This window comes from Rhineura floridana, chromosome 9, assembly GCF_030035675.1.
Source record: "Rhineura floridana isolate rRhiFlo1 chromosome 9, rRhiFlo1.hap2, whole genome shotgun sequence".
Classification (NCBI taxonomy): Eukaryota; Metazoa; Chordata; class Lepidosauria; order Squamata; family Rhineuridae; genus Rhineura; species Rhineura floridana.
Window position 1 is genome coordinate 84886655 of NC_084488.1, and position 18454 is coordinate 84905108.

General features: G+C 40.2%; 1 protein-coding gene across 2 annotated transcripts in view; it reads left to right on the forward strand.

The window, feature by feature from the left end:
* Positions 1 to 18454, forward strand: part of PRSS12 (serine protease 12) — a 102904-nt gene that overhangs the window by 54837 nt on the left and 29613 nt on the right. For both annotated transcript variants that reach the window (XM_061585274.1, XM_061585273.1), the window contains exon 8: positions 4336 to 4477. In XM_061585274.1, the coding sequence (XP_061441258.1) occupies positions 4336 to 4477 (142 nt within the window). The remainder of the gene's footprint in view (positions 1 to 4335; positions 4478 to 18454) is intronic.

The window sequence follows — 18454 nt, forward strand, 5'->3', positions numbered from 1 at the left end:
CAGTGATATGTTCAGAATTGATGGCAAGAAAATATTTGGGATAAAGGAAATTCCTATCAGACTCTTATTATATGACTATGACAGCAAGATTATTGGGTGCGTGAAGATGTAAGATGGAAGATGGAACCAATATGGATAATGGAAGAAGAGCGATTTGAAATTACTGGACTTAGTAGACTTGATGAGTTGGATTAATTGACATGTTTATCTAGAAAAAAAATTGATGGACATATATCTCAAGGATTGGAAACTTCTCTTTGACTTTTTGTGGAAGAATAAAATGATATGATGTTAATGAGATTTGAAACCAATTAAGATAACCGCTGGAGGAAGGTGATTTTATAATCTATTAAGAGACAGGCTTGTTATATATTATAGATTTATAGCTGAACTATGACAAATCGGAAGTCAATATTTTTATATTTTTCTTTTCTTTTCTTGTTGTGTTAGTTATTGATTTGTGTTTTTTCTTTTTGTATTGTTTTGGTTTTGAAAATTTGAATAAAAATTAATTGAAAAAAAAAAGAAGACTCTTCTCATTGGCTCACACATTCCCCTTTCATAGGATGCTGGAGACATAGGGACCCTGCTGGGACCTGCTCCCAAAAAAGGAAGGCATCTAAGACCCCCCAAGACCCTGGATGACTACACCCCTGCCTTACACTAATAGAAATCAAACTGACTGATGCATTCCAGTTCAGCAGTTTCAAACAGCTGAACTGGGAAATGTGAAAGGTGCACTTTCAGATGGGCAGATGTAGGTGGCTGTCTAGGAAAGAATATTGGGGAGTGGGGGTTGGGCTAGATGACCTCAGAGACACCTTTTGACTCTATAGTTCTAAGAAATGCTCTTGAGGGCATCCTCTTACACCATGTTTTTCAAGCTGTGCACCTGAACTTTTTTATTTTTTAAAGGATGGATGTGATGAATGGATGTTTGATATGCTTGTGTCAAACTGGTACATAGTTGAGAGAGCTAGGATTGGCAACAGATCTCTTCTATATATAATTGGTGACAAACCTATATTTGTGTCTGGGTGAGACAGGAATGCAGAACTGGTGGTGCTCCAGATGTTGCTGGACCAAGTCCCATCAACTCCAGGCAGATGACCAATAGACCTGGATGATGGGGTTTGTAGTCCAACAGCATCTGAAAGGCCAGATGGTGTAACATGTGAAACAACAGCACGTTTGGGTGAGTTCAGCAGGTTCATATTCAGGACAAGTGGTTTTTCTTTGACATGGTATTTTATTTCAGGTGGGAAGATTTATTGGGACAAGATTTTTTTTAAATTATTTTATTGACTCTCATGAGCTGTCTTGGGGAGGATTAAAAGTGAGACAAAAATGTCTTATTTTTTTTAAAAAACCTGTGAGAAGTGGTCTTAGCTCAGTGGTAAACTTCATGCTCTATTTGCAGAAAGTTCAAGGTTCAGTCTAGATAGGGCTGGGATGGGGAATGGGATGGGGAAAATTCTCCATCTGGAACCGTGGAGTCAGTGTCAACAACACTGAGCTAAACGTGATCTAAGTTTAATGCTGCTTCCTATCAGCCCTTTATTCAAAACCATGAGGACTGGAATCTTAACTTTATTTTTAGGAGAAGAAACATAGCTCCATGGTAGAGTACTTGCTTTGCATGCAGGAACTCCAGGGTTCAGTGACCAGGCATCTCCAGGTAAGGCTAGGAAAAATCTTTTCCTGGAACTTTGGAGAGCCACTGCCCATCAGCACAGACAGTATTGAGCTAAATGAAGCTATGGTCTCACATTGGGCACTTTCCCCAAATGTTTAGCTCTGAGTAATGTTGCAGAATGGGAAATCTATTGATTTAAAAAAAAAAAAATAGGGTACCAAGTTTCCTAATCTGGTCCTGCTTTATGTTCTTTATCTCTCCCGTTCTGTCCTCAGTGAAGCTAGATTCCCACGTTCATTTAAAACAAGCTCAGTCTGACACAGTGTGATTTTTACCGGTTATTTTTAAAGGGTGAGAATTTCTTCTGGATGTGCCCCCATATGGTGAGATATAAGATTTACCACATTCGAGAGAACATAGTGCTTTTTCTAGATGATTTTTCAGGCCGCCTCAGCATTCAGTGCTTTTCCTCCATGGGGGTGCTTTTGGAAAGTTTCTCTAGAGGAGCACACAAGTGCCTGAAAGTGGATACATAGGACTACTCTGGCAGAAGGGATGAGGAACAGAGGGTCTCATAGGAAAGAAAGAAAGGATTATGGCCTGGAGAAGAGAAGATTAAAAAGAAACATGATAGTAGCCGTCTTCTAAGTTCAGGAGGGCTGTCACCGAGAAGATGGAGCAGGCTTGCCCTGGAGGGCAGGACTAGAACAGTCAGTGCAAATGGTAGGCAAGCAGATTTTGGCTGCACTTTATGAGAAAGTTCCTAGCGGTAAGAACTTTGTGAAAGTAGAACTCAAAAAAGTTGCCTCAAGAGGTATTTCCACAGAGGCTGGATGGTCATCTGTTAGGGATGGTGTAGTTGAATCCTGGATTGCAGACGGATTTTGAACTGAGCAGGGAATTGGGGGTGGGGGACGAGTGAGGTAGTGAGCGAGCGGGGGCAGGTGGGGCAAGTAAGCAAGTGAGTGAGTGGGGGGCGAATGAGCAGGTGGGGGTGGTAGGGCAAGTGAGCAAGCGGGAGTGAGAGAGCGGTGGGTGGGAGGGCAGTAGGGTAAGTGAGTGGGGGATGAGAGCAGGGGTGGCGGTAGGGCGAGTGAGCAAGCGGAGGAGCAAGAGGGTGGTGGGTGGGGTGGCTGAAGGATGAGTGAGCAAGCGGGGGGTGAGAGGGAATGATGGTAGGGCAAATGAGGGAGTGAGCAAGCAGGAGGGCGAGGGGCAAGAGAGCAGGTGTCTGTAGGGTGAGTGAGTGAGCAGGGTGTGAGAGCAGGGGTGGGGGAGGTAGAGAGTGAGTGAGTGGGGGGTGAGAGTAGGGGTTGGGGGCAGTAGGGCAAGTGAGCAAGTGAGTGAGCGGGCTTGCAGACAGGTGCGGGGGAGGGCAGGAGGGCGAATGAGGGAGTGAGCAGGTGGGTGGGGGCAAGAGAGTGGGGTGGTGGTGCAACGGTAGGGCAAATGACTGAGCGGGGGGTGAGAGAGTGGGGGTTGGGGCAGTAGGTCAAGTGAGGGAGTGAGCGAGCGGGCTTGCAGGTGGGTGCGGGGGGAGAGTGAGCAAGCGGAGATCCACCATCCAGAGAGGGTCCGGAGATCACTCCTGAAAGCTGGAAAGGGTAACCCTAATACACACACACACACACACACACACACATCATCATCATCATCATCGTCACTCACCTCCACAGCTCTTCATCTCCATTCTGCTGCTACCTTCTGCTCCTTCATCCTTGCCCTCCAGCTTTCTCCCTCCACCGTCCATTTTCGAAGCAATTTTTTTTTCTGTCTCCGCTCCACGACTGTCTGGCTTTCCACCTTCTCCCTCGTGGCCTGCTAACACAGAGCACGAGGGACGAGCAACGCTGCACAGAAGCCCAGTGTGAGGCAAATGTCTTTTGTCTTTGTCCTCAGAGGAGCAGAAGACTTCCCCCGTTCTCCCCCCCAAGTAACGTCCAAAAGTAATGCTGGAAACGTTACAGTTGCAGCTGAAAAGTAATGAAATTACCACTCATTCTATTACTGGCAAAATGTAATGAAGTTACCCACTCATTAAAAAAGTAATAAATTACAAGTAACTCGTTATTTCTAACGAATTACTTCCAAGCTCTGTGCTTGACATTCTAGTTTTGTGCCCGAAAAAGGGGAATCAAATCTGTGGTCCACACCTGCCACTTGTAATGGTACAGTCTGGCAACTTGTATTTTGTGTGAGGCTGCTGATCATATATCTTGGCTCTGTCCTGCATTCTTCTTTGAACTCTTCAAACTGGATACCTGTAATGGCTACACTTTTGCCTCCAACTGTGTGACGCTGCGTACATAATAGGGTGCACAATGTTTGCATGAAGATTAGTTTCTCTGTCACAAATCTGAGAATTCTTCACAGACTCTGGAATAAGGTTTTTCCCTCACTCAGCCTATTGATTCCAAATTTGGAAGAGAGATAGATTTCGAATCAGCAGGCTGAGAAGATTTTCTTGTGGGTACCAGAAAGGAAATTCATTTCACATTACAGTCTAGATTTGCTGAATAACAAGTTGTCATTCATGTAATACAAGTGAAAAGATTGAAATGTTTTCACTACTGGTATATAAACAGGAATGCTTGAACTTGAGCCCCAGCCGACAACTTTCCTTGAATGTGATGAAAATTAACGAGGGTATTGGTTCTTGCTACTACTGCTCTGCTTTAACAGCTGCTACATATTTCCAGGGCCTCCTATCAGATTGATGGATGGTGAAAATAAGAAAGAGGGCCGTGTGGAGATCTTTATCAATGGTCAATGGGGGACAATTTGTGATGATGGATGGTCTGATAAGGATGCAGCTGTGGTATGTCGACAACTTGGCTACAAGTAAGACAAGTTATTTAATAGTTCTTAAATACTTTAGCTGGTTTTCATACATTATTATATGGCTTATGTACCTATTACTTGTGCAAGTTCTTGCTTACTAACTTTATTGTTTACGTTCAATGACCAGCCATACAAATACAAGTATTTAAATGCAGAAAGGCAGAAGAATTGCATATAAACAAATAAAGAGATTGAATTATACGGCTTATATATAAACAAACTTAAAAAATAAAATAAAATCTAGCATACTAAAGTTGAAATGCATTAACCATCTGCTTCTTTATAGTACATGCTAAGACACAAAATTTTGCCACTTTAAAAGTTATTTCTTTTCTCAAATCTGAGAGAAGAAAGGAGGTATAAAATGTGTCAGATCTACCTGGTAAATTTTTCAAAACTGGAGCAATATGAAAGGAATGAATGTCCAGCTCTATTTCTCCTTTTCATCCTCTACAGGTGAGTCTGTGGATGTGCTGAACCACTGCCTGACCGCGATAATGGACTGGATGAGAGCTAATAAACTGAGACTCAATCCAGACAAGACCGAGACACTGTTGGTGAATGCCTTCCCTGTTCAGATGGTGGATGTTTACCCTGTTCTAGATGGGGTTACACTCCCCTTGAAGAAACAGGTTCGTAGTCTGGGGGTGCTTTTCGATCCTTCCTTGTCTCTTGAGGCACAAGTGGCCTCGGTGGCAAGGAATGCGTTCTACCACCTTCGGTTGGTAGCCCAGCTACGCCCCTATCTGGACAGGGATGACCTCGCCTCAGTTATTCATGCTCTGGTAACTTCTAGGTTGGATTACTGTAATGCGCTCTACGTTGGGCTGCCCCTGAAGACAGTTCGGAAACTTCAGCTAGTGCAAAATGCAGCAGCCAGACTGCTGACAAGGACCAGCCGGTCAGCACATATAACACCTGTTCTGGCCCATTTGCACTGGCTACCCATCTGTTTCCAAGCCAGATTCAAGGTGCTGGTCATGACCTATAAAGCCTTACACGGCGTGGGACCGCAATATCTTGTGGAACGCCTCTCCCACTATGAACCTACCCGGTCACTTCGCTCAGCAGCTAAGGCCCTCCTCCGGGTACCAACACGTCAGGAAGCCCGGAGGACAGTTACACGATCTATGGCCTTTTCTGTAGTGGCCCCTGAATTGTGGAATAGCCTCCCCGAAGAAATATGCCTGGCGCCTACGCTGCTATCTTTTCGGTGCCAGGTTAAGACCTGGCTATGCTCCCAGGCATTTTAATGTGTTTACTTTTCTATTTCTGTGGTTTCTGTTTGTGTTTATTATTGTTCGGCTGTTTTTATTATGATATTTGTATTTTAATCTTTTTGTACCATTTGTATTTTAATCTTTTTATTCGCTATGGGCGGTTTAAAAATGGAACAAATAAATAAATAAATAATAAATAATATGTACAGTGTAATAGGACATGATTGATTGATTCAACCGCACCCGACTGACATGGGCAGATGCGTTGGGAATAAGGCATACACAAGTATCTCTTCTCAGACAAGGCTGATGGTAAAGAATTAAAACAAGCCAGTGTAGAGGCTCTACGATACTTAGGAATCTCTAGGTCACAAAGATAGGCTTCAGGTGCAAAATTCTTATTGTAAATCACTGGAAACGGGTAGTGAGAAGCCTGGGCTCAGTCTTATTGTAAGGCAACATCCCTAATCCAGTTCTTAATAGTTTCTTCGGCTTTTATAGGTCCCAGCTGAACCAGAGCTGAGGAAGAAAATCCATAAAGATGTAAATTTTTCTCAACCATACTTGCCCAACCAGAGGTCAGATTGTCTGTTAAAATCAGGGGCTAGTCCTTGAGGTCCAAAATTTAGCTTGAGCCAAAAGCTTAACGTGTTTAGCCATGCTTATGCTTCAAAAGAAACCAGCCCAGATTCCACGTCGGGCACCAAAAATGGAACATGGAAACTTGGACTGTATTGCCTCCAGGGAGCGAAAATCTTTATAAATGCATATCTGAGAACCATAGAGTAATTGGGCCAACACCTTGCCCTGGAAAACTTTGATGACAGAATATGGGACAGAATATGGGAACCCCTTTCGAAAAGAAAAATCTAAGTATAGCAGAAATGGTTCTTTCGGCATTCTTGGAAAGATGTGCAATTTGGGCTCTCCACAGGCCAGTTGTTTGAAAAACTACACCCAGGTATTTGTATACCTTGACCTGTTCCATTTCGTGCCCATTGACCCTCCATCTACACTTGTTATATTTTTTGAAAAAGACCAAGATTTTGGTCTTTTGATAGTTTATTGTAAGGTCCTCCTCTGTACAGTATGCCATAAAGGCACAAAGAGCTCTCCTGAGTCTACTTCTGAGTAAGATAATATAACAGTGTCATCCACTGTCGTGCCCGGGTTGGGACTCAAGAACAGAATCACTTGATGAAAGCAAATCAGTTTTTATTAGAGTAATTTCCAGACATAGGCTTCTTCGCCTCATGAACTCTTAACATGAACCAAAACCCGCGGCATGGAAGAGAGTTGATAGAACAGAGTTTCAAGCATTTCCCGTCCCTTATCAAGGGGGCTTTTGGGCCCTGATCCTCTCACTCCGCCTCAAACTGCCCACATCTACGCCCCTTCCCTCCTCTTTTCTTTGGCGCCTTTTGAGCTGTCTTCGGGTGCGGGGCGATGGGGGGGCGGCGGCCTCCTCCCCTTCTGATTCGGAAAGGATGGTAGGAAGTGGGGGGGGTTGGCCCAACACCTCAGGCGATTTCTCTCTACCTTTCTCTGTAGCCAAACGACCTTGGTCCTCCTCCTCCTCTGTCTGTAACTGCAGCACATTCCTGGGGGGGGGAAGTGCGTGGGAAACAAGTCTGTTGTCTGTTCAAGATTTCCCCCCCTATCTGGGACGTTTCCCCCTCCTCTTCAGACGCCTCAGCCCAGCTGCCCCCCTCTCCTAGCTCATTCTCAGAAACATCAGAAACATCCGAACTCCAACCATACTTCCTGACATCCACATACAATAAGGCAGGAATGGGTCGATTCACTAATTTGGGTGGGTGAAAGCCTGGATTTGTTAAGGATGGAATTAGAGAGTTGCTGTAAATTCATAGAATTAAATGTTGGATCCAGATTATATTAGTCACACTCTAGTCACACTGGAATCAATGGGACAGATTAGTTATTGCTAGCAAGCTCCATTGATTTCATTGGGATTACTAAGGGGGCTCTGTCCCCCTGCTCACTTCACTCGCCAACCCCCCCATCTCCAAACACACACACACCCCAGGCAAGAGTATGGTCATAGGATGCATGACCGTAATTTTGAACAAGCTTGAAAATTGATTTAGTAGGAACATACATTTTGCTATTCAAGGCACAGTCCTACGTTTTGTGTGTCAGTGAAGCTACATATCTTGTTTAATATGTAGCTTGACTGTGATTTTTGTGATATGTGATTTTTTCTAAGTAAAACATTTTTTCTTAGTTTTTTCTTTAGTCTTTTTCTTAGTCGAAAGTAAGTGTAGAGTCCCATATCTAGATCAGAAGCACAGGGCATGGAGAGGGAATACTTAATTCTTCATTTCACCACCTGAAAGTACCCTACACCCAGCCCAGCCCAACCTAGCAGTTACTGATAGTTAAAAAGTTTCTACTAGTGTCATTGTGTTCTTATTTACTATTGGTAACAGCTTTGGCAGGAGAATTAAATCTTCCCTTTCCATGGTTACTTCTGAGTTTTAAAAAAGTGCATATTTAACTGCAGGCTACATATTAAATATAATGTGTAGTTAGTCCTAAATTTCTGAATGTGTGCATAACTATGGAGAATTACATCTTAACATTTTAACTTTTCTCTCCCACTCCTGAACTCTTATTCAGCTTACCCAGCCTTATATTGAATAGCACACATTTGTTTTATTTATTTTGAATAACTTACATACTGCTTAACACCCTAATTTCTAAGTGGTGTATAACAGGGATAAAATATAAATTAAAAACTAGTTAAAATTAACCATAAGGTCAGACACTCGCTTCAAATGCCTGCTGAAAAAAAAAGTTCATGAAGTTGCTAGAAGTTCACTTGGGAGGGCCTATCTGATCTCAGCCAGTAGATAGTTCCATAAAATTAGGCCAGCACAACTATTAAAAGATATGAGTGGTGCATCTGTTACTAGTGCCTGGGGAGTTTGCAATTTTATTTTACTTTATTTTCAAAATTTATACCCTGCCTTGCATCTAAAAGGTTTGCAATGTGGATAACGAATCAAAAAAAATTAAAAACCACCATATTAATAACAACAATCAGTACTTGGGACATAGCACTAAAAAAATTTAATAGAAAGTTTTCAAATTAATAAAAAGTTTCAAATCAAAGGTCTTTTTAAATGACCAAGTTTTTACTAGTCTCCTAAAACATAAAGAGAGGGCTGGTGAACTTAGACTGGCTGAGCATTCCATTGGGTAGAAAAAGAAGAGGCTCTGCCTCTGGTAGCAGCAATGAGCACACATAGGAGTTTTAGTAAAAGGAAAAAAATGATTAAAACAAAAGCCTGTCAAAATACCTTCCTCTTGATTCTCCCACCCCAAATTAATTTCAGCCAGAAATAGTGAACACATTTCTATCATTGCTGCATAAATTTCTGGTTCACTTTCCTGGCACAACCAGCTGGACAGGCATTTTGTGTCATTCATTGTGTATATCACAATGCAGCTCATTTCTCCAACCATTTCCCCCTTAGTTTACAGTCTGTATTGTACACCTTGAATTTATCTTACACTATTAAAATAGTGTAAATAGTGTAAATAAAATAGTGTAAATCTTAAGTTCTGTGAGTTAAGTGTCTGCATTGCAGGATATTCCTATTACATTTTGTGTCATCTTGATTTGCATTGTTTACAGAAGTAATTTGCCTTGTGTTATCTTGTCTTTCTCATAGAACCATATTTAATGCATATTTTCCTTTGTTTACACTTGCTGAGATGCTGTGGGAAGTGTTTCTTACAGGGGGAGAGAGGAAATTCCTTATATTTGCACACATTTTTGTTGCTTTTCCAGCTAAGCAGAGATATTCCTCTCTTTCACACAGCTAGTGTTCAATGCAGTTATTTCCAATTTCCAGATGTTTTAAGTTCAGAAGAATTGAGCCAGATGCTTCCAGTCATCATTAACACATGATAAACAATACAGGCAGAACTTAAGTTTGGTCAGCTGAATTTCTCAAGTGCAGTAAAAATTTTGGGTGTTCAATAAGCAGGAAAACTAGGTAGCAGGATCATGACAAAAATTTGTTGGGTTGCTGGTAGCAAAAATTAGACTTTAATACACAGAGTTAAATTCCTGCAGAACAATTGCTGTGCCTCTGAATACAAGTTTATGTAGTTTCCCCCATGGATCCTGTGCTTTGTTTGATTGCTGGATGCAGTCTCCCTCACCCTCTCCAACTTACTCTTTGGACCTGAGTTCTTGCTTGCACCTTGATGCTGTTCCTGGTTTGCCGTGTGGTTCTGTCTTATTCTTCAGTCCTGACTACTGGCTGATCCCACCACTCCTGGCTCACTTCAGACAGCAGCAATCATTAGATAATGCGAAAAGAAAAATGAATAAAAAAAGAAATTGGGTTTGAAAATTATCAAAGGGGAGACAACTTTCAGTGAAATTCTCATAGGTGAGTTCCAGGGTTTTTATTTATTGTCATTTCTTTCCTTCTACAAATCAGAGTAGAGAAGCCTGAATTGTTTGTGTGGAGGTTATATGATATTTGCTGCTTATTGACCACTCATCCTGATTTATTTGCGTGGAGGTTATAGGACTTTCCATCAATCTATTATTATCCCACTTTCTAGTGTATTTTTCATCACCATCACTTTCCTTACCACAAAGAGTTTGATTTTTTTTAAAAAAAGTGTTTGTTGCACAAGAGTGCCACAATCCTTTAATCTACTTTAATTGTGCGAACCTACATTTGCTGGTATGCAACTGAATCCCTCCTTCAAAATAGTGATAGTCTACAAGGGACCTAAGCTAATCATCTGATGAAACTCCATTTTTTATTTGTACATAGGAATTACACATCTTCAGAATTGACTGTCTCGGGGCTTATACACATGGGAGCATTACTTCATACTAAAGATGCAGTTTTTATCTCTGTTTTCCATTTGCACCTTCCACAGTAAGGGCTCAGTGCCAGCAAACATGGTGTTTTCTATTCACACTGAGGGGAAGGATCAATCACACAGTTTCCTAATGACCATGCCCTCTAATGGGGCTTAGGAGACAGAAATGAAGCAGGAGAAAGACTTACTGAATTCTGTGAAGCCTATAATTTGTTTCTGGCGAACACATTTTTTGAGCAACCGAAAAGATGACTGGACACGTGGACATCACCAAATGGTCAATATAGGAATCAAATTGATTATATAATTGGTAGCAGAAGATGGAGAATTTCCATACTTTCTGCAAAAACAGGACCAGGAGTAGACTGTGGTATAATTCATGAACTGGTCATATGGAAAATCGGAGTAAAGCGAAAGAAGAAGAACAAAGCAATCATAATGCCAAAATACAATTTAAATAACATCCCAGAAGCATATAAAGATCAAATAAGGAACAGGGTTGAGGCTTTAAACTTAGTTGACAGAGAACCAGAAGAGCTATGGAGTGAAGTCAGAGATATTATCAGGGAAGAATGCAAAAAGACAATACCTCTAGAAGTGTTTAATATACATCCCAATTCCAAAGAAAGGGGATCCCAAGGAATGCAGTAATTATCGAACTATTGCCTTAATATCCCATGCAAGTAAAGTGTAATGCTCAAGATTCTACAACAAAGGCTCTTACAGTATGTGGAGCAACAAATGCCAAACGTCCAAGCTGGATTTAGACAGGGAAGAGGCACCAGAGATCATATTGCAGATATACGTTGGATAATGGAACGGAGCAAGGAACTTCAGAAGAAAATCACTATGTGCTTTATAGATTACAGCAAAGCCTTTGACTGTGTAGATCATGAAAAGCTATGGAATGCTTTAAAAGAAATGGGAGTGCCACAGCATCTGATTGTCCTGATGCGCAACCTATACTCTGGACAAGAGGCTACTGTAAGGACAGAACATGGAGAAACTGATTGGTTCCCAATCAGAAAGGATGTGAGATGGGTGTATTTTATCACCTTATTTGTTTAATCTGTACATGGAACTTATCATACGGAAAGCGGGATTGGACCAAGATGAAGGAGATGTGAAATTGGAGGGAGATAGATCAATAATTTAAGAAATGCAGACAATACCATACTACTAGCAGAAACCAGAAATGATTTAAAACGAATGCTGATGAAAGTTAAAGAGGAAAGCACAAAAGCAGGACTACAGCTGAACATCAAGAAGATTTATGTAACTTTAAAGTTGACAATGAGGACATTGAACTTGTCAAGGATTATCAATACCACGGCACAGTGATTAAGCAAAATGGAGACAATAGTCAAGAAATCAGAAGAAGGCTAGGACTGGGGAGGGCAGCTATGAGAGAACTAGAAAAGGTCCTCAAATGCAAAGATGTATCACTGAACACTAAAGTCATGATCATTCAGACCATGGTATTCCCAATCTCTCTGAAATGTGGTGTTGGAGGAGAGCTTTGCGCATACCATGGACTGTGAAAAAGACCAATAATTGGGTGTTAGAACAAATTAAACCAGAACTGTCACTAGAAGCTAAAGTGATGAAACTGAGCTTATCATACTTTGGACACATAATGAGAAGACAATAATGCTGGGAAAAACAGAAGGGAGCAGAAAAAGAGGAAGGCCAAACAAGAGATGGTTTGATTCCATAAAGGAAGCCACAGTCCTGAACTTACAAGATCTGAACAGGATGGTTCATGACAGATGCTCTTGGAGGTCACTGATTCATAGGGTTGCCATAAGTTGTAATCGACTTGAAGGCACATAACAACAAGAAATGCCCTCTAATTTAACATTTCCACTTCTTCTGGTTGCTTGGCAACCAAGCATGCTGCAGTTGGTTCCTTTAAAAAAAAACACGGAAGTGCAGATAGCTGTGTTTTCCCTGGTAGGATACAGCTGAAATACAAATTTTTGTTTGAGTAGTGTTATGCTTTTGTGCATAAATTAGGGGGGGGAAAGAAAATAAATGCACCATTTCCTGCAACATAAAAATGCTAGCAGCTGGAAGTTGCTTGTCATCGCATAGGCAACAAAATGAAGGAAGGGAGGAGGAGGGAGTGGGCGTGAAGAGGGGAACTATTGACACACCCACTTAAAAGCATCAGAGCAAAGTGTCTGCAAACATGAGTGAAGACTTTTTTCCTTCCCTTTTTATATTATCAGAGTATTGGGTTAGTACGGATTTACAGGGGGGAAACTGTGTGAAGCTTCTGGTAACATCATGTGAACCATGTAAACTAAAAGGACATGTGAGTAGCACTAAACACACAGTAAACCACCATGTAGATGAACCCTTGTTCTGTTGAATTTTTTTTATTTATTATTTAATTTGTATCCCGCCCTTCCTCCTAGTAGGAGCCCAGGGCGGCAAAGCGCTAAAAACCCTTTAAAACATCATAAAAACAGATCTTAAAATACATTAAAACAAAACAGCTTTAAAAACATTTAAAAAAACTTTAAAAAAGGGTTAAAAACATTATTAAAAAACATATTAAGCAATTCTAACACAGACGCAGACTGGGATAGGTCTCAGCCTAAAAGGCTTGTTGAAAGAGGAAAGTCTTCAAAAGGCGCCAAAAAGATAGCAGAGATGGTGCCTGCCTAATATTCAAAGGGAGGGAATTCCACAGGGTAGTTGCTGCCACACTAAAGGTCCATTTCCTATTCTGTGCAGAACGAACCTCTTGATCAAATGGTATCTGCAGGAGGCCCTCACCTGCAGAGTGCAGTGATCGACTGGGAAATGCTTAAAAGTGCAAAATACCACTATTAATACCACATTCCACATTTTGTTAAATATGATAATGGAAAAAGTTTGTCCAACTTTTGAAAAATGTGCATACAATTAATTTCTTCTTTTAAAAAAATATATACATTTTCATTGTGTTTACATAGTCTAGGATTTTCAACATTTTCCAATAAAAACATTCTAAAGCAAACACATCTCACTCCTCAGTTATGGTGGCTCATATATAAATCACAGCTCTATATGGAAAACCTAGAGGGTCTTGGGGTCTCCTTAATATCTGTGATTTACACTTGTGCCACTTAATCATGCCAGGTTATGATCTAAAGGCACGAGGCCATCAGTTTGCTGAAGCCAAGCAGGTCTAGGTCTGCTGAGTACCTGGATGGGAGACTGCCTGGGAACCACATATATGCCGCCTTGGGTTCTGTGATGAAGGAAAGGTGGGGTAGAAATGTAATAAATAATAATAAATAAAAATAATTTATTTGGTCCAAATCCAGAGTATGCCTAAAAACCTATATGCAATCAATGAAACATGCAACCCAATGATGTGTCACAAACTGCTTTTGAAACGTTCCTGCATTTCAAAAGTGGTTTGCTGTGGCCTTCCATTTAATAATCCAACTAGATGGAAAGCTAAATAAAAAAACAGAACATAGTATAAGTCAGACCATTGGTCCATCTAGTTTAGTATTGTTGCTACTGGCTGGCACTGGCAGTGGCTATCCAGAGTTTCAATCATGAGTCTCTCCCAGTCCTACTTGGAGACCAGGGATTAAACATATGATGTTCTGCATGCAAAGCACGTGTGCTGTACCTCTGAGTCATAGCCCTGTCCAAATGCATGGGTGCCATGAACATTAGCATCCATGTGTCTCACAGCCCCCTTCCCCTTCATGGCTAGTGAGTCAAATCCCTGCCTCCAGAGGCAAGTGATGACTATGGATAGAATCTCTTCTGTGATGGCACCATGACTATGGACCTTTCTTTTTAGGCATATTTGCCTGTTGGCATTATTATCATTAGTTTAAGTGTATCCTATTCATCTGTTCGTTAATGGACTTAATATTGATTTTCTTGTAGTTGCTGTCAGCCTTTTCCATTTTATGTGTTTAGGTTTCTTTATTTGCTTTTAGTTATTATTTATTTTTTCTGTTTTATATGCTCTCAAGTTTGATTTGTTTTATTGTTGGTCTTTATCGTGTCATATCTTTTGTTCTTAAAGCTGCCTTGAGTTTCAAAATGGTGGAGAGGTGGGATCTAAAAGTTTTAATTAAATAATATCTAGTAGAACTTAATTGTGTTCTGATGTTAACATTTTGTGTCCTCTTCACCTCTGCTGTTGGAAGCCAGTGACATGCTGCAGGAATGAGCAAATACAGAATGTTAGGACATATGTACTTTCTACTAAAGTTGAGAGACATGTCCAAAACTCTTTAACTAACTGCATGGCTCTGTATTGTTTTCTTTGGCATTAGGTTGTTTTCCTTGAAGAATATTAAAATTTGTAGACTACATCAGTGGAGTAGGAATGGAAGAGAAACATTAGTTGAATGCAGTGTTGCCAAAGATTGGCAGACTTTTTAAATATTAAGATGATAATGTTCTGTAAAAAAATAAATCAAAGTAAGTGGACTGAAAGTGCCTATAGATTTGGCTAGCTATCTGAACCTCACTTAATATATTACACTTGAGCTTGCTACAGTTGCAGATTAATATAGCAGAAAAATGTAACATAGAATATAGTAATGGAGAAAGCACTTTTGATGATCGTTAGCCAATGAAAACATGATCAAGACAAAGTAGCAATTGAAAGAACATGCATGTATTAAATAAACAATGTTATAAAATAAATTTCATTAGAGCACCAAAAGAAACCCCTTTGGTGTTTTAAATTGCATCCTCCTCTTTATATGTGATGGTGGAAGACCTGTGTGTAATTTAGGTGCACAATGGAATTTACTCTAATAATATTTTTATTTATCAGTTGAGACATCTTACTGGAATGTAGTGTTGCTCTCTAAAACTGCTGCAGACTACTTTAACATTTAATATTGTACTTTAACCGTCAAAAAGGACAAAGTCTGTCTCTCTCATGGAGAGGAGTCTCTATCTAGACAGGATCAGAGCTAAACTTGCAATCTATACACATTTACTTAGGACTAAGTCTCACTGAAATGATGTAAGTATGAATAGGAAATGTTCTGCTCAATCCTGTCTATCCATGGTTTGGTATGAGATGCCTTATATGGTGGCCCACCACATACAGCTGAGGGCTGTAATGAAAGACGTATACATAACATGGATATCTTAAGATAACATCACACAGGAATCTCTAATAACAAGGGCTCTTGTTTTAGCATGAAATGCCTGCAGGTTTTCAGAATACATGAAATCGTTTTTCTTTGTTAAGCAAGAGCCAATGTGGTTGAATATTGCTGTGTTTCAGGAGATTTTCCACCGAATGCCAGATGGTTTGATGATAAAGCACCTTGTAGTTGTCTGGATTAATGGCATTTTATTCAGTAGCTGTATATGATAGTCATCAACCTGAAAAATAAATATGGAGGTCTGGTTTATGATATGCAAGCAACAATAAATTGTATGGGTTTAAGCAATGGTGGTTCAATATGAACTAATTTCCTTAGGGTTCCCAAGGAAATTTAGTTGTTAGATATAATTGGATGAATCCTGACAAACTTAACTTGACAAACTTAACTAAGCTTAATTTTGGATTCTAGCACTTTAAAAAGTCTCCTGCACTTTGTCACTGTCTGGCTGGCCAAACTCATACATGGGAAAAACATCCTTGAACAGCTGTCAGGGAGTTGTACATTCCTTGCAATATCTGCAATCTATATAATTGTTCAGGGGGGGGAAGAGAAAACATGTAGTTTGTGGTTCACAAGTTGAACAAATAATTTTAGGTCCATTTTGTGAAGATGAATGTACAGTCCTGCTAAAGCTAATTATGCTGTGTGTTTCTTTTGTATACATATTTAGGTCACACATGTTCAAATTGTTAGGTTGTTTCGTTCTGTGTTATGGACTATTGGGGTTTTCAGAAGTTTTGTTTGCATTTTACTTGTTTTATTGAATATTTATTTATTTATTTGTCCCTTTCCACAATCAAGGAAATCGATGTGTCTTGCAACAAAAGTAAAATTCAAAAATACAGTACATAGCAAATGTATTTATTAAAACAAAACTTCACATTAGAAGTGTTGGTCCACAATAATAAATTATAAAACAAGAATATCCTGCCCCACCCAAGAACAGGATGGACATCTAAAATAGCCCCCAAAACAGAAAAGTATGATTGCCCAAATGTTTGGGAGAATAAAAATGTTTTCCCTTTAGTAGCTTAGGAGCATTAATTTCAGTGGGTTCAGTTGAACTTAGTTGGATACAATATTGAATATTCCAATGATTGGTGAAAATCTCATATTATTCAACTTTTTAAATGAATTTTTGTTTTTAAAGAGTATTGTTTTAAGAATGGTGTTACAGAATGCAGTCCTAAAATTAAAAGGCTCAGACCCTTCAAGACATTCTGCTGCACAACCCTATTTAATATCTATATGAAACTGCTGCGAGCTGTCATCCAGAGAGTTTTGGGATAAAGTATGCTGATAACAGTGTTGGGAATCAGTAATGGTCTAGATGAGGGCCAATAAACTGAGGATGAATCCTGACAAGACGGAGGTACAGTGGATTGGTGGTTTCAGGTCTGAGAGGTAGGCAAGCAACCTGTTCTAGAGGGCAAAGGAGTGGGTGTGTAGTTTAGAGTTGCCCCTTGATTCCAACTTATCACTGGAAGCCAAAGAGGCTGCAGTGGCAAGGAGAAGCTTTGCCCTGCTGCAGCTGATGTGCCAACTATGGGTGTTTTTCGACCGGGATACCCATGCTCTAGGAGCATCCCAAATAGATTACTGCAACACACTCTGTGTGAGGCTTCCCTTGAAGACTCTGTAGTTGATGCAGTTGTTATTGGGAGCAGCCTGGACGGATCATGTAACAAGGCTTCACATCTAAAAAATTGATTATAAGAATAATAATTTATTGATATTTCCTTTTAAAACATCAATATTTCTTTCAAAATTTCTGAGCAATAAAAACATACAATGGATTGGTAAAAGCAGCTAGTGGATACAAAATGAAATCAAATGACAGCCTGTTAGGTTGATGGAATGCTTACAAACCGGCACTGGCCAATGGATCTCAAACCTAACACACACACACATATGTACACACACATTTGTCTTTGTAAGCTGCCTTGGGTTCTGTATTGAAAGAAGGGTAGGATATAAGTTTAAATAATATATCAAAGTTGTCTGTAGGCAAGAAATAACTTAATAAATTAATTTGCAGTGCATAGCTACAATAAGGGTCTGTTGGAGACATCCATTTTTGTGTTTAGAGTTTGACGAGAAAGCCAATGCTTGAAGAGAGACGTGGGAGGGGACAGTGAAAGAATATACTTTCTGTACTAGACCTTAGTTGGCATACTTACAGGATATTTACACATCCCTGATCTTTTCTTAAGTAGCACTTTAATTTGCTTGAATGTCTGATACATGGATTGTTTTGAATGTTCCTGCAGTAGTTGCACTAAGCTGGTTGTTAGTAACAGCTAGTGGCCTTGATAAGACTATGCAATCCCCATCTGAGTCCAAAGACATGATTTAAAGCACATTTAAGATAATAAGAAAAGCCTGCTGGATCAGGCCAATGGCCCATTTAGTCCAGCATCCTGTTCTTACGGTGGCCAACCAGATGCCTATGGGAAACCTGTAAGGAAGACCTTAGCACAAGAGCACTCCTGTGGTTTCCAACAACTGGTATTCAGAAGTATATTGCCTCTGACAATGGATGCAGAGCATTGCCATCATGGTTAGTAACCATTGATAGCCTTATCCTCCATGTATTTAATGCATATTTTTCCTCCAAAGAATCATGGGAGCTGTAGTTTTTCTCACAGAACAACAGCACCCTTAACAATCTATAGTTCCTAAGATTCTTTGCTGGGCAGGGGGATATGTTTTAAAAGTGTATGGTGTGTACA